The 23,303-nt window shown below is 36.6% G+C and overlaps 1 protein-coding gene across 5 annotated transcripts in view; it reads left to right on the plus strand.

Annotated features, from left to right (window-relative positions):
- The window catches only part of ARHGEF12 (Rho guanine nucleotide exchange factor 12), a 151,041-nt gene that overhangs the window by 89,303 nt on the left and 38,435 nt on the right, over positions 1–23,303 (plus strand). For 4 of the 5 annotated variants that reach the window (XM_030333252.1, XM_030333249.1, XM_030333250.1 and 1 more), the window contains 9 exons: positions 1,552–1,609; positions 4,139–4,317; positions 5,514–5,591; positions 5,784–5,903; positions 7,483–7,623; positions 12,830–12,904; positions 15,182–15,274; positions 17,364–17,474; positions 17,751–17,849. In XM_030333252.1, the coding sequence (XP_030189112.1) occupies positions 1,552–1,609; positions 4,139–4,317; positions 5,514–5,591; positions 5,784–5,903; positions 7,483–7,623; positions 12,830–12,904; positions 15,182–15,274; positions 17,364–17,474; positions 17,751–17,849 (954 nt within the window). The remainder of the gene's footprint in view (positions 1–1,551; positions 1,610–4,138; positions 4,318–5,513; positions 5,592–5,783; positions 5,904–7,482; positions 7,624–12,829; positions 12,905–15,181; positions 15,275–17,363; positions 17,475–17,750; positions 17,850–23,303) is intronic. The other variant, XM_030333251.1, reaches the window with a different exon arrangement.

Here is a 23,303-nt window from a genome sequence, read left to right on the forward strand (position 1 = left end):
CTTGTAAAGAGCATTTTTAAATTCCTAAGAAAAGAATAAATAAATAGCTTAATAGAAAAATAGGCAAAGAATTTTATCAGTTCCCCAAAGTAACTGAAATAAATATTATAGAGAATATATCTCACCTCACTGGTAACAAAGAAGTAGAAATTAAAATGGTGAGTGAGGGGCGCCTGGGTGGGTGGCTCAGTCGGTTGAGCATCTGACTTGAGCTCAGGTCATGATCTCACAGTTTGTGAGTTCAAGCCCTACATCAGGCTGTGCACTGACCGTGCGGAGCCTGCTTTGGATCCTCTGTTTCCTCTTTCTCTGCACCTCCCCAGCTTGGGTGCGTGCTCTCTCTCAAAAATAAACTAGCATTTAAAAATAAAATGGTAGGTGCAAATATATTTGGTTGTGAGGAATTTTAAAGATTATTGATAATACACATTTGGCATAGTTTAGGTATGGTAAAATGGCTGTTTTCATAAACTTGTGAGTATAAATTGGGTAGAATCTATTTGGATGGAAATCTGTGAATTTGCATCAAAAATTATATACTTTCAAAAAGTATATAACCTTTGACCAGAAACTTTGCTTTTAGGAACTTAAACGTAAGAAAGTAAGTTTACAAATGTGAACTGGTATATATACAGGGAAATTCATTTCAGCCTTATCATATTGAAAATTTGTAAACAGGCAAATGTGCATAAATGGAGGGTGAGAGAAAGAAATTCCATTTCATCTACATCTGTTAAAAAAAGAATGGATTAGGTCTGTGTGTACCTATATCGAAAGATATCCACAGTAGAATAAAAAAGTATTTGCAGAAAAAAAGGCAGATATAATGTATATGTATATGTGCCTGTGTATCTGGTGTGTGTTTGCTAAAATAGTGTCTCACAGATTAAATTTCTTGGTTAATAGTGATCATCTCTGGTGCGCATGGTTAGTATTTTACTGCTGTTTTTGACACTGACATATTTGAACTTGTAAAAATTAGCATTACTTACATCAACAAAAATAATGTTAGATCTGTGTTTGATATTTATATCTTAATTTGGTTTAGTTGAGACTTTGGATAACCTTTCCCACAGTTAGCCTGTCTGAAAATTAATTTTCATTGTAAAGATTAGGTCACGATTGGAAAACTCGAAGTAAATTGAGTATTGTGGAAATATTGCTTATTTTTTTATCTTTCAAAAAAATTAGTATGATTTTGACAGATCAGAATTTGTAATTAAAAGCCGAGAAGTCCTTTTTGTTTGCAAGAGTCCTTCACTGTGAAGGACTTGTAAAACCTGTTGCATGGTGTATTTTGTCATTTTTCATGGTAAATTGTAATCTCCTTTAAATCAAGGCCTTATTTTGCATTCAACTTCATTTGATTGCTGAGTATACGTTATAGAACAGTGAGAAAAGTGAATATTGCACCCAATACATACATATTTTAATGTAGTTATGTGTACTATGTTATATTATAATGGGTTGTACTATGTATAATAATTCCTGAAGTCGATTTCTCCATTCTCAGTAAAACGTACCTGACATGCACTTTCCATTTTCTTAAAGGTGAATGGTACATTGGTGACTCATTCAAACCATTTGGAAGTGGTGAAGCTAATCAAATGTAAGTGTTATTCTTAGTGTTAATTGGTTTCTGAATTCCTTAAAGTAGGGATCAGCAAACATTTTCTGTGATAGGCCAGATAGTAAATATTTTAGGATTTGTGGGCCTTACAGTGTGCTAGTCAACTTTGTCATTGTAGCACAAAAACAGCCATACACAGTATGTAAATGAACGGGTGTGGCTGTGTTTCAGTAAAACTTTATTTTGTCAGAACAGTCTGGGCTGGACTTAGCCTCTTGGCTGGAGTTTGCTTTAACCCTGCATTAAAGGAAAGTCTGAGGCGAAAATTCTTAATTTACTAATAACTATCTTCGGTCCACTACGTATACATGGTTGATTATAATATCCTTGTCATTCTTGGTAATATGGTAATACGGAAAGCATATGGTAATATGGAAATGCATGAGTCATCTGAGGGGGAAGAGATTGAGAATTGAGATGGAATGACCCAGGTAAACTGAAATGGAATTTTAAAAATCATCTGGCATAATCATGTTTCCTCAGATAAGTAAATGATTAAATAAAATGCACAGTAGTGATCTCTTGGAAATCTCCAGAGTTAAGAATTTAGAATCTTCTGCATCAGACTATTCCACAGTAAAGTAGACTACAATTGGGGCACCTGGGTGGCTCACTCAGGCATCTGACTTCATCTCAGGTCATGATCTCACGGTTCATGAGGTCAAGCCCGTCGTTGGGCTCTGTGCTGACAGCTCAGGGCCTGGAGCCTGCTTCGGATTCTGGGTCTCCCTCTCTCTCTGCCCCTCCCCCACCCATGTTCTGTTTCTCTCATTCTCTCAAAAATAAACATTAAAAAAATTTTTTTTTAAAGTAGACTACAAGTAAGAAATAGTTGTTTATAGCTGAGCAGAAACACTACTGTTTTATTTAATCCATTTTTTTTTCATAGACTGGACATCTTTTGGATAAATTTAATAAATGGCATTCCTCCTTGGCCATCTTACTGTTTAAAACAACCCTTGAATTCTTTTACGTTTATCAGACTCCCAGTGCTCTAAATGGTCACTGTGATCATAGTTCTTAATCTCAGTATGTTTTAAAAAGAAAAGGGACAATCAAAATTAGGTCTGCGTTTATGAATAAATTTTATTATTTATATGATGAGATTGTGATTTATGCATTTTTATGTGCTACATAAATATGATGGCTTATGATAATAACTAAATATATGCCTGATAACTAACTATTGCAGAGTATAAAAAGATGATTTCTTTAGTTTTTTAGGTTATATATTTTATCCTTTCCAATGTAAATTTTACTTAAAAAATTAAATCCTAGCACTATAGCAAAAGATGACCTATCTAATAATGAGAGCCTAGCTAAAAACTTAAAGCATAAAACACTCTGAGTGTCCAACAGATATAAATTTGCAGTGCCTCAAACCTGTGTATACTATAGCATACTAAAGTATACTGTACTTACACTGGAGGTCCCCCATGTCCTACTGTGTAATGAATGCATTTTCTAGACATAATACAAGTGATTTCAAATGGAAGCAGTTGAAACATAGCTGAGGAAGGGAAGGGAAGAAATAGGAAGCTAACAGAGGCAAGCACATGGATAAGTAAATAAGACATAGTAGATGACTTTCTCACAGAGAGAAATATAATAAAAGAAAACCTTGAAAAGTATATGTACCTAAAATACCCCCAAATAATAGCATTTGTGACCAATAAGTGTTAAAAAAAAATGGTTTTTAGGACCCCAGACACTGAAATAATTGACAGTGAGTTCCATGGACAGTTAAATAGGGAGAAAAGTATGAATGCATTTAAAAGTTCTATTGGAAAGTCTAAGAGGAAGATTTTGTTATTCAAAGGTCAGCTATCTAGAAAAGTCCTTAATTTGAAAGTCTCATTTTTTCTCAGTGCTAGATAAATGAGCGTCTGTTGTCGAGTCTTTCTGCTCAGGGTTGATTTTGCTTTCTGTGCTTTCTTCCCCCTGTAATATGCTTAGTGAATTTCTGTCTTCTCCACAGTTTAAAATAAAAACTCACTATTTATTTATTGGGTTTTCTTCTCCAATTTTCGTGGGTTTTTTTGGTCATATGCATTTTTTAAAGTTAATTTAAAAGTGCATCATGATATTCTAGAAAATTAGTTAATCCCTGCCTAATTAAAGCGTCTTAAAATAGGATCATTCCTTAAATTTACATTTGAGAAATTAATTGAACATAACCATTAGTAGATGGTTGCTACTAACACACTCTTCCCTAAATTAAAAACAATTCTTGGGACTAGAAATTTTATTTGCTTTTATGTAATATCTGATATTTTGAGTGGTAATTTGCTATCTGAAAATGGCACTGTTCTTTTAGATTTTTAGGGGAGTAACAAAAGAGAAATGACAAGTTGGATTCTTTTTTTCTGGAGCAATGGTTAGCAGATCATGCTTGCTTACATAACTGGATCTTATAGAACTGTCAAAGATGAAGTAGTGAAATGCTGTAAAAAAAGGTGACAGTGTTCTTTTTCCTTCCCTCCCCTTCCTCTATCTTCCCCTCCAAAGCTGGTTCCTATGTAGCTCTCACTGTTCAGGGACGCCCACCTGGGTCGCCCCAGATTCCACTTGCCGATTCTGAAGTAGAGTCATCAGTCATTGGACATATGTCTCCCATCATGACATCCCCTCATTCACCTGGAGCATCTGGGAACATGGAGAGAATTACTAGTCCTGTGCTCATGGGGGTAAGAGGGGGAAAACTTCTTTATAAATGCTCAGTTTATATAATGGTGCCTTTGCTTTATATTAAGACTTTTGAAGTGTTGAGCTGACAAATTCAAGTTCAAGATAGTAGAAAACAGCTCCCTAATATAAAAATTTACATAATACTTTGAAATGATTATAGGGTATTGGGATAACACATTTAAGTAACAAATATTTAACACCTGCCATATAGAAAACAGGAAGTCATTCACAAAAATACAGTTAAGATACCCTATGTTCAAGGTCCTTAGTTATCTTAGAATATATAGTTTAAGAAGACAGAGGTATTTTTGTTTGTGTATTGTTGTGTCCCCAGTGCTTAAAATATTGCTCGGCATACAGTAGGTACTTAAACCTTTGTTGTTTGAGATAGAATCAAGGGTATATGAGTAATTACAGTACAAAGGCAGAATGTAGACATTATGAAGGGGAAAATACTAAGTTCTGTGACAATTCAAAGGGAGGAAGTACATCCAGTTGTAGTAAGGAAGGACATTATGGAAGGCTATTATTTGAATTGGACCTTGAAAAATGGGTATCACTTAAGTGGTGGCAGTGGGAGAAAAGTAGCCCAGGTAAAAGAAGTAGAATAAACAGAAACAAAGAGCCAAGAAAGCACCAAGTATTGGGGGGAAGTTGCCAGGACTCTCGTTTGGCCGGTGCCTATTAAGGCTTGAAGTAGTGGGAGATGAGGCTTGAAAAAGGTAAGACTATTTGAAAAATCACAACTACCAGACTCATTTACATGCAACTGGGTGGGCAGTAAGAACCTATTAAAATTTGGAGGGAGCGAGAGAGTGATTTTAGGAAGGCTAATTAGATAAAATATTATAGGGTTGTGAAGCAAAGAGAGAGGAGTTAGGGAGCTGTCTTAATATTTCAGGCAGGAAGTACTAGGAGTCGTGCGTGGGGATTGGTAATACAGACCGAAAGGATGGAAAGTGTAAGATCTTATTCTTGTACTTAAGGCAATTTCATTTCTCCAGCTAATAATCAGTATTTAATGTTTTCTTGAACCTAGTTTAGTAAAAGTGAAATAAAAGGGCTGAAATTTCTCAATAACCTTGTCATGTCTAATAGCCTGTGTTCATAACTGCTATTTATTTTAGCTTCACTTTCCCTGTATTGGTTCTTTTTTGTTTGGTTGTTGTTGTTGTTTTTTTTATCTTTTTTCTAGGAGGAAAACAATGTGGTTCATAACCAGAAAGTAGAAATTCTGAGAAAAATGTTACAGAAAGAACAAGAACGGCTGCAGGTACTAAATTAGAAATGGGGCTGTTTACAGGCCAGTGGAAATGTGAGTGGGCATAGTTGAGTTGATATTTGTCATGATCACAATCACGCAGTATTGTAATCAATGCCATCTGCTAATTTATTAAGAATGGACTTTTTCTATATTTTCTTGACATAAGTAATTAATTCTCAAAATATTTTTATAACTTTTCAGTTATTGCAGGAAGATTACAACCGAACACCTGCCCAAAGATTGCTAAAAGAGATCCAAGAGGCCAAGAAACACATTCCTCAGCTGCAAGAGCAGTTATCCAAAGCCACAGGCTCTGCTCAGGTAGCATCGCTGTTAAAAATGCTACCCAACTTTTTGCAGGAGATTTTTCTTCTGGGAATGTGTTCAGTTCAGAGGGTTGCAGTTGCCTTTTTTAAAAGTGATTTTTTTCTAGCCTAGGCCAACAGGATGTCCTGTGTAGCATGTTACAGAAATAATGATGAACTAAAAGAAATGTGGGCTTCTAATTCTCTGCTTGCTCATGATATCATGTTTCTTTGTTCCGTAATAACTTTAAAAAGAATTGAGTGCTTTTGCTTTGATGTAACAAACTACCAAAATGTATTCAGACGCATATATTTACATTTTTGAGACTCATTCTGCCATTTTGTAACAGAATGGCAGTTAAGTTTTTAGGAACAGATTTTATAAAATGACAGGCATTATGCTAAATACAGAGACAAGCGTTTTCTTGCTTAATCTTCACAACAAGCCTCCAAGATTAGATACTACTATTGTTTCCCCCCATTCTACGTGTACACTTAGAGAACCTCAGAGAAAGGAAATAACTTGTCTGAGGTCGTGTACCTCAAAAGCAGCGGAACTGGATTTAAACCCAGTCTGATGAGTTCAAAGCACTTTCATATTGTTTACAACTATATTTTTACTGGAATTTTAAACTAGATTTAAACAGAGTTTGTTACATAGGTATAAGTTATGGAGATGATGGTCTCATTAGAAAAATAGCTTAACCGGATTTATATTCTGTAATATTCATGTTTGGAATATGAAAGGCTCCTTATAATTTATCTTAAAGCAAAACAGACAAATTACCTGCACCATTTAAACTGAGGAAAAGCTCTTGATTTATCATGCTTCCTGAGTCTATAAGTGAAAAACACTGGTTCATAGAAAGCCGCAGATTCTTTGAGATCATCTAGCCTCATCTCATTTTAAAGTCAAAAAATCATGCGGTTGAGAAAATAAGGGGCTACACTGGTTAAGTGACTTACACAAGGTCACACAGCTGTCAGGTCTCTTGACTTCCTGGTTTGGTGTCCTTTCCATTTACACAGTATTTTTTTTTTTCATTACTTTTAGTCCCATTATCTCTATGAAGTTTTGAGTCATATGCCTCAGTAATGTTGACAGTTTTATGTTGTTATAATTACTGAGCGAAGACAACATTCTTATTCTGTTCAAACAATAAAAACGTGGTTCCTGATCTAAAAGCCTGTAATAATTTATATTGTAGTATTGTGTCCCAGAATTGGCAATTTTTTGAAATTTTAAAGTGTTAGAAGGTAGTTAACCAGAATCTATAGTGTAATAATCTTTGCTGTAATGGGCAGGAAATATGAATTATACAATTTAACCTTTTTGTTCTCTTCAGAAGTTTGAACTTTTATTCTCTTTGCTAAATTCAGATCATGCCATTTTAGAACCACAGAATTAGTAACTACTGATGCTTTAAATTTTTAAAGGTTTAAACTTTCTTGATCGCATCAAACTGGCCAGCTTTTACCAGTCTCCGTTTAGATTGCAGCGTGAGTCTGTTTCTTTATGCAGTCAGTAATGACTTTTTTTTTATTGTGTTGGTGTGTTTGTGTGTGTGTGTGTTTGTGTGTTTAATCTGTTTTAGGATGGAGCTGTAGTTACGTCCTCCAGGTCTTTAGGTGACCCCCCGACAGTCAGTGAGGTAGAAGCAGACCCTGGTGACGGACTAGGGAGAATTGACTACAGCAGCGGAGATGCTTCTCGGCCCAGTAGTGACAGCGCAGAAGTAAGTGTTCTACGTCTTGGTCTTGTATTCTTCTTTACAGCTCCTTTCCATGTTTGATTTTAAGTTACGTGAATAAGAGGTGTTCTCTTATACTTTCTTTTTATCACCACCGCCTTTAATAGAGCAATCTGATGAGCAGAAATCCTGGCCACTGTTGTATATGAGCTTTTAATTCCAGAGTTCACTTTTTCCCTTAGACACACATTGCCAAATGTTTCTTTTGAGGAGGTGGAATTTCCCAGCAGGCCTCTTGTTTGTGGGTTGAGAAGTTAATAATGCTAGTGTTTTTTTACTGAACCAAGAAGCCAACTGTTGATATCTTTAAGTGCATGTTAATATTCCATTTGTGGTCAGAGTGACTCAGTCTTGAATCATGGGGCACTTTGCCATTACAAAGAGGAAAAGCCTTAGTCCTGTTAGATAGACTTGAGTTAATAGCCCTTGTTTAGTAATGCTTTCTTGATTAACCCCAGAATTGCCAGATAAACATGGGTATTTGTTAAGAAGATCATAAGAAAATATTTCAAATTGAATATGATGTAGCACCATAGTCATATGAGTGCTTAAAAGCTAAGTTCACTGTTGCTTACTCAGCAATACTTTGTAAATGGTATGCAGTGATAAGAATAATGACTTAAAAAAGTAGACCACCCTCTTTAAAAGTGAGGAGGAAAATAGTCTAAACCAGTGTTTTGGAAACTGTAGATCATGGAGTCAGTTTAGTGGATTAGGGCTAGCATTAAAAAAGAAAGTATAGGAAATAATGCTTTGCAAAATGTAGATGAGGTAACTGTTACTTCTTGTGACTTGTTATATACACATGTATGTGTGTGTGTGCGCGTGTGTGTGTTCGTTCGTATGCTGGTTAACAATGTAAAATTTCTTTCTCTTTTTAAATTTTTTTAACATTTATTTTATTTATTTTTTGAGAGACAGAGCATGAGCGGGGGAGGGGCAGAGAGGGAGGGAGACACAGAATCCGAAGCAGGCTCCAGGCTCCGAGCTGTCAGCACTGAACCCAATGAGGGGCTCGAACCCACAAACTGCAAGATCATGACTCAAGCCAAAGTCGGACGCTCAACCAACTGAGCCACCCAGGCTCTCCAACAATTAAAATTTCTTTTTCTTATTGAACGTTGTGATAAAAAAGTTTGGAAGCCACCCGTTAAAGCCATCATTCAGGCCACCTTTTGAGGCTTAGGCCCAATGACTCAGTCCTTCATTCAGGGAAAATTTGAGGATTTTTTTTTTTTTTTTTTTTTTTTTGGAAAGACAGTGCTAACATAACAGTCTTATGATTGGTCGATAGGCTGAAGGTTTTAATGAAAAATTTCAATTTTGACTCAAGAAAAAAACATTTCCTGGCCATACACACCATATGCTATAATCACTCGTTTATGTTACTTATTTTAGTTAATTCTCAAAACAGCCTTATGAAGTAGTACTATTGTTACCATAATTTTACAGAAGAAAAAACTGTGGCCAAAGGGAGTTAACTAATTTGCTGACTTAACCCGATAGTATGTGATCTGCCTACATCTAGCTCTAAAGTACCATTACCTGAAATATGAACAAAAGCCCTGAGGAGTAAAAATGCATAACATTTTGGGAGAGCAGTGAAAATTTTACTGGTATTTGGGATGATGAATGGAATGGCTAGAGTTTATCTTAGAAACAGAGGCTTGAGTTCAGGTTTTAGAGGCCTTCAAGTTGTTCTAGAAGTACTGTTTTTGGGAGGTCCTTCTCACATTCTCCTTTTAGATTCACTGCTGCTTCTCCTGTTTTCATGGCTTGTCTTTACCATTCGATAGTTTCTTGAGAGGACAGGGACAGTCTTATTTGACTCCATGTCTCCAAAGTCTGGCAGATCCTACAATCAGGAATTCAGAACAGATGGTACAAAAGAAAACTTTGAATTTTACCTTGTATTTAGAGGAATGTTACAATAAAATATGTGGGTTAGAAATACAACTTGATGGAGGCACCTGGGTGGCTAAGTCAGTTGAGCATGTGACTCTTGATTTTGGCTCAGGTCGTCGTCTCATAGTCATGAGATCGAGCCCCACGTTAGGCTCTGCACTGAGTGTGGAGCCTGTGCTTAAGATTCTCTCTCTCTCTCTCTCCCCCCTCGTCCCCCCCTAAAAATTAAAAGAAAAAAAGAAATATAACTTTATGAAACACAGAGTGAATTGGCAAGTGTAGAAATAAACATTCCAGTGACTTGAGATTATTTGAGATGTACTTGGTGTTTAGTAAGTATTTGTTTTGGTTTTTTTTTAATTTTTTTTTAATGTTCTTTGAGAGAGAGAGAGCACGAGTAGGAGAGAGATGGAGAGAGAGGGAGACACAGAACCTGAAGTAGGCTCTAGGCTCTGAGCTGTCAGCATAGAGCCCAATGCAGTGCTCGAACCCACGAGCCTTGAGATCATGACCTGAGCCGAAATTGGACACCTAACCGACTGAGCCACCCAGGCGCCCCTATAATAAGTATTTGAATGAACAACAGAATGAATGCAAGTTTGGGCTCTATCTTGCTTGCAGTGGAGAGGCACCATCAGAAACATGTCAGTGTGGCAATGAATTGGAATAAAGAGACAGGGAGATCTGTAAGGAAAGAAGATTGGTTGGCTTAATAAGACCCTAGCAAATGTGTGCTGAATGGCTAATAAAGAGTTACCATTTATTGACTTCCTCCTACTTTGTGTCCACAGTCATGCCTACGGTACAAATATTCTTTTATTAAACTCTCATAATAATATTAAAGAAGCAATATCACTGTCTTATAGATGAAGAAATTAAAGCCAGGTAAATAAATGGGTGTTGTGGAAATCCAGATGAGAGATAATACATCGCAAACTAGGATATTTACTTGAACACATAACTAGTTTAATTCCTACAAGGTCTGTTGGAAGCTTAAGATGTGCTTTGTTTAGCTTGTGGATTTCCATGTTTATTTCGTTTGTACTCTGTTAAGACCACAGGAACCAATGGGTCTTACTGTCTTTTGAATCAGTGCTTTTACTTGTTTCCCATTTTCTGCTCGCATTTTATAAAATAATATTCTTGTAATGTTTGTGATACCATTGTTATTGTAAAATTCCCTGCTTATGCTCACCTCAGAGAAAGCTGTGAAGAACACCCATGTACCCGGTTCTCACAGCAGAAGCAAGTACATCACAAATCAGCATCCAAAATGTAGAGCATCTGTCTGGTTTTTGTGAATTTGTGGCTGATATTTTAAAAAAACTTATTTTGGAGACTTTTAAACCTATTCAGAAATAGAGGCTAACATAATGATCCCTTTTACGTCCTTGATCACCCAGCCTCAGAAGTCATCAACAAGTGCTCAAACTTGTTCTGTCTGTATCCCTCATTCTTCACACCCTCCAAATACAGGATTCTTTTCAAGTAAATCCATGACATTATTTCATCAATATGTGTCTTGAAGAGAAAAGAGGACTTTTTCAAAAATACAGGCGTAATAACATTATCAAATCAAATTTCTAAGTATGTAATTTGATTGCCCTAATTGTCTCATAATGATCTTTCTGCTGTTGGTTTATCTGAGTCAGGATCTAGTCAAGGTCTTCAGCCTTTGGTTCATAAGTCTCTTAATTTGTTATGTCCTTTTTTTTTTTTCTTGCTGTTCTTTTGTGACAGAAACTGGGTCATATGCCCGGTAAAGCAACCCACATTTTAATTGTATTTTCATGGTGTTGTTTAACATGTTCATCTCTCTATATTTCCTGAAAGCTATTAGTGAGATCTAGAATCTTGATCAGATTAAGAGCTGTTGTTTGGCCAGAACAATTCATGGGTGGGACTGTGTATATCCTGTTACATCACATCAGGAGGTGGATGTCTGGTTGTCTTTCTCTGACTGTAAGTTTAAAGTGTGCAGACTATGTCAGCATGATTCGTTCATAATCAAGTTTTCCATTAAGCTTTTATATAATGTTGTCACCAGTCACTGATGATCAAAATGCCTGCATCCATTCTTTAGTGGTTTCAAAAGGATGATATTATAATTTTGTCATTCCTTCTATATTTATTAGACGGAATCATTTTAAAAGAATTTTGTCTTACTAGCTTTTAGGTGACCCTAAAATATAGCTGATACAGGAAATGTGGGATAAATACTTGATTCTTATCCCATGATGTACCTGTTTCCAGAGGAGTTGGTACCCTAACAGGATCTAATGGTCACCAATGTGGGGATGTGTGTGTGTGTGTGTGTGTGTACACACTTGTGTAATATTTTGAATTCATAGATTTTAACATATTTGCTTATTGTGTTTTAGTCCATTGCAGTCATTATTTCTTTTTGTTGCTTAAGTTGTCCGTTTTTTGGGCAGTGGGAGCTCCTTCTAGTTGTCTTATGTGTTCTTTTAATATGACCTCCCAGTAATTTTGATAACAAGTTATCAGCAACGCTTTCTGCTGTGACAAGATTATTCTATCTTTATCTTTATATCTCTTGTCCAAGACCCAGAGTCGTCCATTTGTCCAAGGTGGAGCTTATATTTGAAGCTACTGTTTTTATCTTGTGCTGTCTTAGTATATGTATAAATAGCATGTGTGTTCCCTGTTGGCATTCACACAAAAATCTCTTGCACCTCATTTTCAGCTGCTCTGACGAATGGCTCCCTTGCTGTGGAGTGTTCCTCATCCTCCAGAATCGAAGTTCCACACATCATATTCTTTGTGTTTTGTATTCGGTCATCCCAAACATACCCTGTAAATTTTAGAAGAATCCACACGTCACTTCTACACGATACAGAAAAATAGAAACTTAATCTCATTCCTATAAATAGGCCAAAATGCTTTTAACTTGCATAGAAAGAAACAGTTGGGGGCAGAGGGGGTTAGAAGTGGTGGATAAAGACAGAGTTTGACTTTGACATAACTAGTTTGAGAGATACATAATGCATCCAGTTAGGTTTATTTGGTAGAAATTAGCACTCAGTCCTGGAGATGAGGTACAACTATTCTGTTAGTGTGATATTGTTCATCAGCATAAAACTCAAAAGGCCAAGAGAATAAGTGCCTTGCCAAAGTCGGGGAAAAAAATAGTAGAGTGAGGTATGATGCAAGATCCTTTGTGGTTTCAAATACAAATGTGAAATCCGGAACCTTGTTTTCCACCCTATTTTTCCTTGTCCCTTTTTGGGGAGCCTGTTGAAATGAACTGAATGTCTTTTTTTAGAGTCCCAAGAGTGCCCTGAAAGAGAGGATTTATCTAGAGGAAAACCCAGAGAAAAGCGAAGTGATTCAGGACACTGTGAGTATGGAGTCCATGAAGCGGTAGGGCTTCCTTTCGCTTTCCTTCCACTTCAGTAACAGACACCCCCGATATTTGTGTATTTGGGGATGGAGGGGGAGTGGGGAGAGAAGAAGCTTAAACTGATTCAGTAAGATTTGATAAATGGAGAGCTACTCCATGATAGTAGTATTAGGTGGTTCAGTGTTACTTTGCTTATTGTGGTAAAAAATGCGTAACGTAAAATTTACCATTTTAGTAATTTTTAAGTATACAGCTTATTGTCATTAAATCGTATTGACCTTCGTGTACAACCGTCACCGTATCTGTCTCCAGAACTTTTTCATCTTCCCCAGCTCAGAGTCAGTATCCATTAAACACTGACTCCCCATTCTCCTCTCCCCAGAGCACTTAACAACCATTGTTTTACTCTGAATTTGACTAGGTTCGGAACCTTATATAAGTAGCATCATACAGTGTTTGTCCTTTTGTGACTATCTTATTTCACTTAGCGTAGTGTCTTCGAGGTTCATCCATGTTGTGGCCTATGTCAGAATTTCCTTCCTTTTTAAGCCTGAATAATAGTCCATTGTTTGCATATACCATGTGTTGCTTATCCATTGACCTGTCAGTGAACGCTTGGGTTGTTTCTGCCTTTGGGCTTTTGTGAATCACGATGCTGTGGCCATGGGTGTAAAATATCTATTCAGAATATCTATGCTTTCTTTTAGTTCTTTTGGGTATTTATTCAGAAGTGAGATTGCTGGATTTTGCATATTCTTATGTGAATACTTTTAACATTCTGCTTTTGTTTTCTAATTAGATTTGTATAAAGTTTTATAGTAAAAGATTTAATTAAACAGCAAGGGATCCGTCAATTATTAGCAACATGAGGGTTATTGAAAATTCAGAGACATGGAAACAGCTATAAAATCAAAAGTTGTCTTGACAACCACTCTGAACAACTTTCTGTTGTTGCACCATTTTTTAAAAAATTACAAAAGCCTTAGAGTTTAAAAAAGAAGCAGTAAAAATGTCAGAATCAAGGTTAGAAGACGCAAATACAAAGGGCTGCAGCTTAAGGAGGGAAAACTTAGCTACATACGACTTCATGTATCTTGCGGCTACATGCGCGTACCTTCAGCTCTGAGATGCACGTGGCCCCCGAGTCAGGATCGCCCCACTGTCCTTGCTCAGCCCCAGATCCTGCATGTCAGCTGCTGTCAGGTTTGAGCCAAACTCATGCCTTCCTTGTTTCCTCCCCAATTTTTATTTCCTTAATACTGAATGGCCTTTGATTTTAGTATTTATGGACCTCATACATCGCATATTTTTTATATCGTATGCTCGTGCCCTCACACTGCCTTCTTCCTGCTCAGTCCGTCCTTGTGAGTGAGCTGACAAGTGGATGAGCTGTGGCACGGGAGGGAGATCTGCCAACCTACATTTTCGTGTTTGCAACTCTGGTTCTTTGTTTCTATACAAAATGATTTTAATTTTGTGCGATTGCTTGAAAATTTCGTTGCATTATGCCAGCGATTTGCAACCGGGAGTGATTTTGTCCCTCAGGGAACATTTGGCAGTGTATGGCAACGTTTTTGATTGTCATGGCTGGGAGGCTGCTGCTGGCATGTAGTGGGTGGGTAGAGGCCCAGGATGCTGCTTAACATCGTACAATGCACAGGACGGCCCCCACAACAAAGAATTATCCAGCCCAAAATGTCAGCAGTGCCAGGGTTGAAAAACCCTGCATTATGCACTTAGGAAAATGAATTGAAAATGAAAAAAACAGGGTTCAGTGACAGCTTTCAATTATGCGATGTTAATAGAAGTCTTTGTGTTAACCTCTTCACTCACTTCATCTTATCATTTCTATTCTCATTTTTCCTTTGTCTTGTTGTCTTCGTTCACTTTTCCTAATCTAGCTTTTGAGAATTGTAATTATTTACAGAAGCCAACTTTCTGTCTGGAACAAGGTTTATATGAAATGAGTGGAGTACACAGAGATTAGAATCAGATATCCAAGAGTGTAGTGAGCAAAAGGTGTTAATTATTTCCAGAGGAAATGTTTTTTTCTCCCTAAGAACAGTTGATACTGTTGTGGTTTTCTTTGCTAAAATGATTCATTGCCTTGAAAATTTGAGAACCACTTCTTTGAAAGTGAAGCACTTAAAGAAAATCAATAAAATGAAATCTGGTCGGTTGACTGAACCATTTCTTTTTGATGATTTGGCTTCATTTTTCTCTGAATTTGACCAACAGATAATTTCTCTATTTTTTTTCTCTGAATGTTACCAGGACACTCAGTCACTCATCGGGAGCCCCTCTCCCCGAATGGCACCTCATATTATTGGAGCAGAGGATGATGATTTTGGTACTGAACATGAACAGGTGATGGCTTTTTTTCTAAAAAACAAATTATTAATTATTTGAGATGTTTACTTTGTTACAAAAATGAATGCTTTTTGGAGATTGAAATTGTATTTGTAAAGATTTGAAGCTGTATCTTAGAGCTAAGATTAATTGCTTGGCTTAGTTGTTTATTTTAGCTTTGACCAATAGAAATGACTTTGCTTTTAAAGCTGATAAGAAGTGATTGATTTACACTAAAGTACTTCCTTTTGGGAGAGGAGGGTGCAATTGTAAATATATCTTTTTTTGATTTAAAATTCCAATGGTTTGGAAATATGATTGGCTTGATTCTTGGTTTTGTATCCCATGATCTTGCTAATAAACTCACTACTTCTAGGAGCCTTTACTTTTTTTTAGTTTTTTATTTTATTTTATTTTTTTAGTGTTTATTTCATGTTTGAGATTGAGAGATAGCAGGAGCAGGGAAGGGCAGAGAGAGAGGGAGACACGGAATCCGAAGCAGGCTCCAGGCTCTGAGCTGTCAGCACGCAGCCCGTTGCGGGGTTCGAACTCACAAACCTTGAGATCATGACCTGAGCCAAAGTTGGACAATTAACTGAGTGAGTCACCCAGGTGCCCCTCGGAGCTTTTTAAAATAGCTTTTTGGGAGGCCCCTGGGTGGCTCAGTGGGTTAAGCATCTGGCTTGGGCTCAGGTCATGATCTCGCAGTTACTGAGCTTGATCCCCATGTCAGGCTCTGTGCTGACAGCTTAGAGCCTGGAGCCTGCTTCAGATTCTCTGATGCAAAATGTAAGGTAAGCTCGTTTTGTGTCTCCCTCTCTCTCTCTCTGCCCCTCCTTTGCTCACTCTCTCTCTCTCTCTCAAAAATAAAACATTAAAAAAAAATTTTTTTTAAATACATAAAATTAAATGGCTTTTTGGAATTTTCCACATAGACAACCACATCGATTTCTTTGTTTCCAATCTGTTTATCTTTTATTTCTTGTTGTTACCTTTATTGTACTGGTTAGGACTTCCACTATGAGGTTGAATTGGAGTGGTAAGACAGGACATTCTTGCCTTCTTCCTGACCTTAGGGAGAAAGATATTTAGTCTTTCATCATTAAGTGCGATGTTAGCTATAGGTATTTTGTAGATACTGTTTATTAGGTTATGGAAGTTTACTTCTATTTCTACTTACTGAGAGTTTTTTTGTCACGAATGAATGTTGAACTTTGTTAAGTAATTGACATCATACAGGTTTTTTTTTTTATTTAGTCTCTTAATATGATAAATTACATTGATACTAGTATGTTGGACCAGATTTGCATTCCTGGGATAAACCACATTTGGTCGTATAGTGTATTTTCCTTTTTATATATTACCAGATTCAATTTGCTATTATTTTGCTGATGATGTTTACATTGTTTTTTATGCGGTATATTGGTCTGTAGTTTTCTTTTTTTAGAATGTCTTTGGTTTTGGTGTTTAGGTAATGCTGTCCTCTTAAAATGACTTCAGAAGTGTCCCCTCCTCTTGTATTTTTTGAAAGAGATTGTGAAGAATTGGTATTATTTGTTTAGATTAACTTTCTTTAATTTATTTAAACATGAGAAATTAAATGGAAATTGTGAGTCAAGATTACCTTAAGTTGAACTATTAGTTTTCTGTGTTCAGTGCAGTTAGGGAATACAATTATTCTAGGAGTTGTCTCACTTAAACTCATACATCTCCATTTTCGTACAACCATTTCTGCGATTAGCTCAAAAGGAAAGGAAGACACCTATTTCATTATTAGGCAAAAACCTCCCATTACCTTTTTAGAAGTGTTGCTACACTGCTTTTTTACTTACTGACTTGTAGACATCTGAGTTCCTCGGTAATTATCTATTGAACTTGCATTCTCCTAAGATGGTTTTTCTTCCAAGCTGTTTCCAAGAGATTATTAATTTCCAGAGGGAGAGATTCCATAAGCCCAGGTGCTCATAAGTTCCGGTGAAATTTTTAAGATGTTGAATTTTTTAGGGTATGTCAAAGTGAAATTTGGGTAGTTGTGTTTAACTGAGCTTACCTTACATTTTGCATCTGTGTGGTGGAGTTACTGATGTATCATTATTTCCTTTTCTAGATCAATGGGCAGTGCAGCTGTTTCCAGAGCATTGAACTGCTAAAATCTCGCCCTGCTCACCTGGCTGTTTTCTTACACCATGTAGTTTCACAGTTTGACCCTGCAACGTTGGTAATGTATTTGACGATTTAGCCAATTCAGAGTTCCTACATTGATTCTTACACTGTAAAACTTTGCACTTCTGCAAGATGAGTTGCTAAGCATATACGGATAGATACATAAGATAGCTGAAAGTTATTTATTTTTAAACTTCCTTGCATGGTAATGATTACATTGTCTGTAGTGGCCTACTTGTGGGAAACTTTGCTACTCAGTGAAGATCTAGCAGGTTATATTTTTCATGATTTCCTACTTTCTTTCTCTTTTCCATTTCTTCCTCTACTGCAGCTCTGTTATCTCTATTCAGACCTATATAAGCAGACCAATTCCAAGGAGACTCGGCGTGTCTTCCTCGAGTTTCATCAGTTTTTCCTGGATCGATCTGCAGTAAGTTACCAAGTTAATATTATGTCATCTGCACTGTTGTACGTTGAGTTATTGGTCTCCTACTTCCAGTCTGACCTCATATTTTTGGACATTATTGTTTTGGACTTTCTGACATCTATGTTGTGTCTCAGTTACTGATTACTCTTGACTGTTACTCTTATTATTTTTAAATTAGTTGTAGGCTCTGAATTCTCACAGTAGGTCTTAGGGGGTATACACGTACATTTGGGCTTATACATGTGCATAATGAGAGAGTGAAAAGGAGAACCCAAATGATATATGTATATATTGGGATCCAGAGGATATTGCTGGTATAATGAACTCTGGTTGGTCTCTTTGAAGTTTAGAGGCACAAGTTTAAAAAGTGGTGGAAAAGATCTTACATGAATGATAATAGTGTTTTATTTTATTTTACCAGTAGAAGTCTTTATGAGATTTTTAAACTAATGGGTTTTATTATTCTTGGCCTCGTGGTAGGGTAAGTACCAGCCCGTAATGCTCCCTGGATAATTGTGCTGCGGTTCCTGAGACGTCTTCCACGTTTGCTCCTCTCTTCTATGACTGTGTCACAACTTCCCTCTCCTGAAACCTCATCGCCTCCTCTCCTGCCCTTTCTCAGCTCATGACCTTGCTGTTTCTTTGAGAAATTTGAAGTATCTGCAGGTGAACTTCTACCAGATATCAACTGCCTTCATTCATCATAGTATATGCTCTGCCCTTTCTCCTGATGTTGTGGAGAGACTGTCTTGTTTTATACCAAGGTGACTCTTCCCCTGTTTACCTGGACTGCATTTCCTTCTTCCTACTTGACAACATCATCTAGCAATTGCCATCCTTCTCTCTGATATCGTCAACTTTTTGTTTTCTGTTGAATCGTTCACGTTAGCATGCAGACGTTGTGAGTTTACCAATCCTAAAACAAACATACCCAGAAACATTTTTGTCTCCACTTCTCCCTCCAACTCTTACCTCATTATCTTTGTATTCCTTTACAAAGTTGCCTGCACACCTACACATTGCAGAATACAGTTACCTTTTCAGTGAGGCCTTCCCTGACCAATCTACTTGAAATTTTATTCCCTTCACTTTCTGTCACCTGTCATGTGTTATTTTTGTCCATAGAACTTTTATTTTGTTGGTTTATTTTGTCTGTATTCTTACTCTTCTGCCCTGAATGTAAAGCTCCATTAGGGCAGATATTTTTGTTCTGTTAGTTCATTGCCATTTTTCCAACACTGATCGATCCTGGAAGAGTGGTCACTTTGATATTTATTGAGTGAATGAGTTAGGGTTCTGATTATACTGCCACTGTTTAAAATATTATAGGGGCGCCTGGGTGGCTCAGTTGGTTAAGCAGTCTGACTCTTGGTTTTGGCTCCCGTCATGATCTCATGGTTCATGGGTTTGAGCCTCACGTCAGGCTCTGTGCGCTGCACAGAGCCTGCTTAGGATTCTCTGTCTCCCTCTCTCTCTGCCCCTCCCCCCTCTCAAAAATAAAACAATAGACTTAAAAAATAAAATATTATACGTATATTCATTAAGATGATTTACTTCCATGAGGAAACTATAGTATATTGAAGTATATTTGAATTTCACATTTCCTTTTTTTAGAATCGAAGTACAGTTGACATTCAATATTATATTAGTTTCAGATGTACAACATAGTGATTTGACAATTACATATATAATGCTCACCATGGTAATAACTATAGTTTCATGTCACTATACAAAGTTATTCTAGTATTATTGACCTGTATTTCCTGTGCTATACTTCTAATCCCTGTGACTTATTTATTTTTTTACTTTTCTTATAAGTTTTTAATTCCAGTTCATTAACAGACAGTGTTATTTAGCTGAAAGTGTACAGCATAGTGATTCAGCAATTCCATGTATCACCTGGTGCTCATCACAAATGCACTCTTGAATCCCCATCACCTATTTAACCCATCCCCTACCCCACTTCCCTCTGGTAACCCTCAGTTTGTTTTCTCTAATTAAAGAGTCTGTTTCTTGGCTTGTCTCTCTCTTTTTTTCCCTTCGCTCATTTGTTTTCTTAAATTCTACGTATGAGTGAAATCATACGGTATTTGTCTTTCTCTGACTTATTTTGCTTAGCATTATACGCTCTAGCTCCATCCATGTGGCAGCAAATGGCCAAGATTTCATTCTTTTTTAAGGCTGAGTGATTTCCATTGTACGTATATATACCACATCATCTTTATCCATTCACCAATCACTGGGCACTTGGGCTGTTTCCATATCTTGACTATTGTAAATAATGCTGCCATAAACATAGAGTTGTGTGTATCCCTTTGAATTGGTGTTTTTATATTCTTTGGGTAAATACCCAGTAGTGCAATTGCTGGATTGTAGGGCAGTTCTATTTTTAACTTTTTGAGGAAACTCCATCCTGTTTTCCAGAGTGGCTGCCCCACTTTGCATTCCCACCAGCAGCGCATGAGTGTTCCTTTTTCTCCACATCCTTGCCAATACCTCTTGTTTCTTGTGTTGTTGATTTTAGCCATTCTGACAGGTGTGAGGTGATGTCTCATTGTAGTTTTGATTTGCATTTCCTTGATGGTAAGTGATGATGAGCATCTTTCCATGTGTCTGTTGGGCATCTGGATGTCTTCTTTGGAGAAATGTCTGTTCATGTCTTCTGCCCATTTTGTAATTGCGTTGCTTTTTGGGTATTTAGTTTTGTAAGTTCTTGTTATACCTTGTATAGGAACCCTTTTGGGATATGTCATTGCAAATACCTTCTTCTGTTTTGTAGGTTGTCTTTTAGTTTTGTTGGTTGTTTTCTTTGCTATGTAGAAGCTTTTTGATTGAGATGTAGACCCAATAGTTTATTTTTGCTTTTGTTTCCCTTGTCTCAGGAGACGTGTCTAGAAAAAAGTTGCTATAGCCAATGTCCAAGAGGTTACTGCTTGTGTTCTCATCTAGTATTTTTATGGCTTCAGGTCTCACATTTAGGTCTTTCATCCATTTTGAATTTATTTTTGTGTATGGTATAAGAAAGCGGTCCAGTTTCATTCTTCTGCATATTGCTGTCCAGTTCTCCCAACACCATTTGTTGAAGACATTGTCCTTTTCCCATTAGATATTCTTTCCTGCTTTGTTGAAGATTAATTGCCAATATAGTTGTGGATTTATTTCTGAGTTTTCTATTCTGTTTTAATTGATCTATCTACGTGTCTGTTTTAGTGTCAGTGCCATATTGTTTTGATGACTACAGCTCTGTAATATAACTTGAAGTCTGGAATTGTGATGCCTCCAGCTTTGCTTTTCTTTTTCAAGGTTGCTTTGGCTATTTGGGGTCTTCCGTGGTTCCATACAAATTTTAGGATTCTTTGTTCTAGTTCTGTGAAATATATGGTTGGTATTTTGGTAGGGATTGCATTAAATATGTAGATTGCTTTGGGTAGCATAGACATTTTAACAATATTTGTTCTTCTGATCTTTGAGCGTGGAATGTCTTTCCATGTCTTTGTGTTGTCTTCAGTTTCTTACATCAGCATTTTATAGTTTTCAGAGTACAGGCCTTTCACCTTGTTGGTTAGGTTTATTCCCAGGTATCTTATATTTTTGGTGCAATTGTAAATGAGATTGTTTTCTTAATTTCTCTTCCTGCTGCTTCATTATTAGTGTATAGAAATGCATCAGATTTCTGTACCTTGATTTTGTATCCTGTGACTTTACTGAATTGGTTTATCAGTTCTAGCAGTTTTTTGGTGGAGTCTTTTGGGCTTTCTATGTATAATAACATGTCATCTGAAAATAGTGAAAGTTTAACTTCTTCTTTACCAATTTTGATGCCTTTTATTTCTTTTTGTTGTTTGATTGCTATGGCTTGGGCTTCCAGTACTTTGTTGAATAGAAGTGGTGAGAGTGGACATCCTGTCTTGTTCCAGACCCGAGGGGAAAAGCTCTCAGTTTTTCCCTATTGAGTAAGATGTTAGATATGGGTTTTTCAAATATGGCCTTTATTATGTTGAGGTACGTTCCCTCTAAACCTACTTTGTTGAGGGTTTTTATCATGAATGGATGTTATACTTTGTGACTTATTTATTTTACAATTGGAAGTTGGTACCTCTTAATCCCCATCACTCATTTAACTTATTTCCCACCCTGTTTCCCCTCTGGCAACCATCAGTCTGCTCTGTATTTATGAGCCTAATTCTGTTCTTGGTGTGTGTTTGTTCATTGGTTTTAATTCTTAGGTTCCACATGTAAATGAAATTATACAATATCTGTCTTCTCTGTCTAGACCATTTGCCTTGTATAATACCCACTTGGTCCATCATGTGGTTGTGAGTGGCTAGGTGTCATTCTTTTTTATGGCCGAGTAATAATTCCACTGTGTATATCTACCACATTTTCTTTATCCATCCATCTATTGGTGGATAGTTACGTTCCTTCTATATCTTGGCTGTTGTAAATAATGCTGCTATAAACATAGGGGTGCATGTGTCTTTTTGAATTAGTGTTTTTGTTTACTTCAGGTAAATCCCCAAAAGTTAATGTCACATATCTTAAGAGCTCCAAGCTAAGTCAAATCTTTATTTTGCTGCTTGTGATCTGTATTAAATTTATCAGTATTAAAGTGTAATAACCCTGATAGATTTATTTGCTGATTATTCTTTCATGTCACAGGTGGTTTATTTATTTCATATAAATACAGAAATGAGCGTGTATATACTTTTTTACATTTATGCTAGCAATACTTCTAGGACAGTTGATTTGAGCTACTGTGTGACAACGTCAGTGAAAGAGAAAACTTTGAAATCCATTTCACTGTTCTTCAGATGAATTTGGAGATCTCATAATTTGCAGCAGACTTATTTTTTAATGTAAAGCTTTAGATCTTACAGGAACTGTTTAAATTCTCAAAGTATATGACAAGTAGGTATACATTATAAAGTAAGCATGAATAGGTTAAGATACTTTCTTTGAATACAAAATAAGTTGTTTTCTAAGATACTTCCCAGATTGATGAGAGGGAAAACACAACTATGTGGTAATAGGACCGAAAACTGCAGTTATTATGGGGAAAATCCTAGCTAAGAAGAAGTTAATTATGACACGGTTACCTTAGTTGGGTCAATAGTAAAAACTATGGATGGTTATTGGAGATTTAATACTGCAAAGGCTCGACATTGACATCCAGTACCTTCTCATCAGGGCATGAATGTTGTGAGGGTTCTTTCACTTTACATAGGAAATTACTGGTAATATGTGGTTTAGAGTCTCAAGTACAGCAAAAAAAAAAAAAGTCATGATTATATATAACTAAATTTTTCATACCATATATACACAGTTTCGGTGTTAACTATATTGATTCAAATGATGTATATAACTGATTATATTAACCAGTGATTATAGATATTTCCTGTATATGATCACTGGGGGGAAGGGCCTATTTTCATGTTGAAACAGTGGTACATTCCAGAG

Source organism: Lynx canadensis, chromosome D1 (genome assembly GCF_007474595.2).
Source record: "Lynx canadensis isolate LIC74 chromosome D1, mLynCan4.pri.v2, whole genome shotgun sequence".
Classification (NCBI taxonomy): Eukaryota; Metazoa; Chordata; class Mammalia; order Carnivora; family Felidae; genus Lynx; species Lynx canadensis.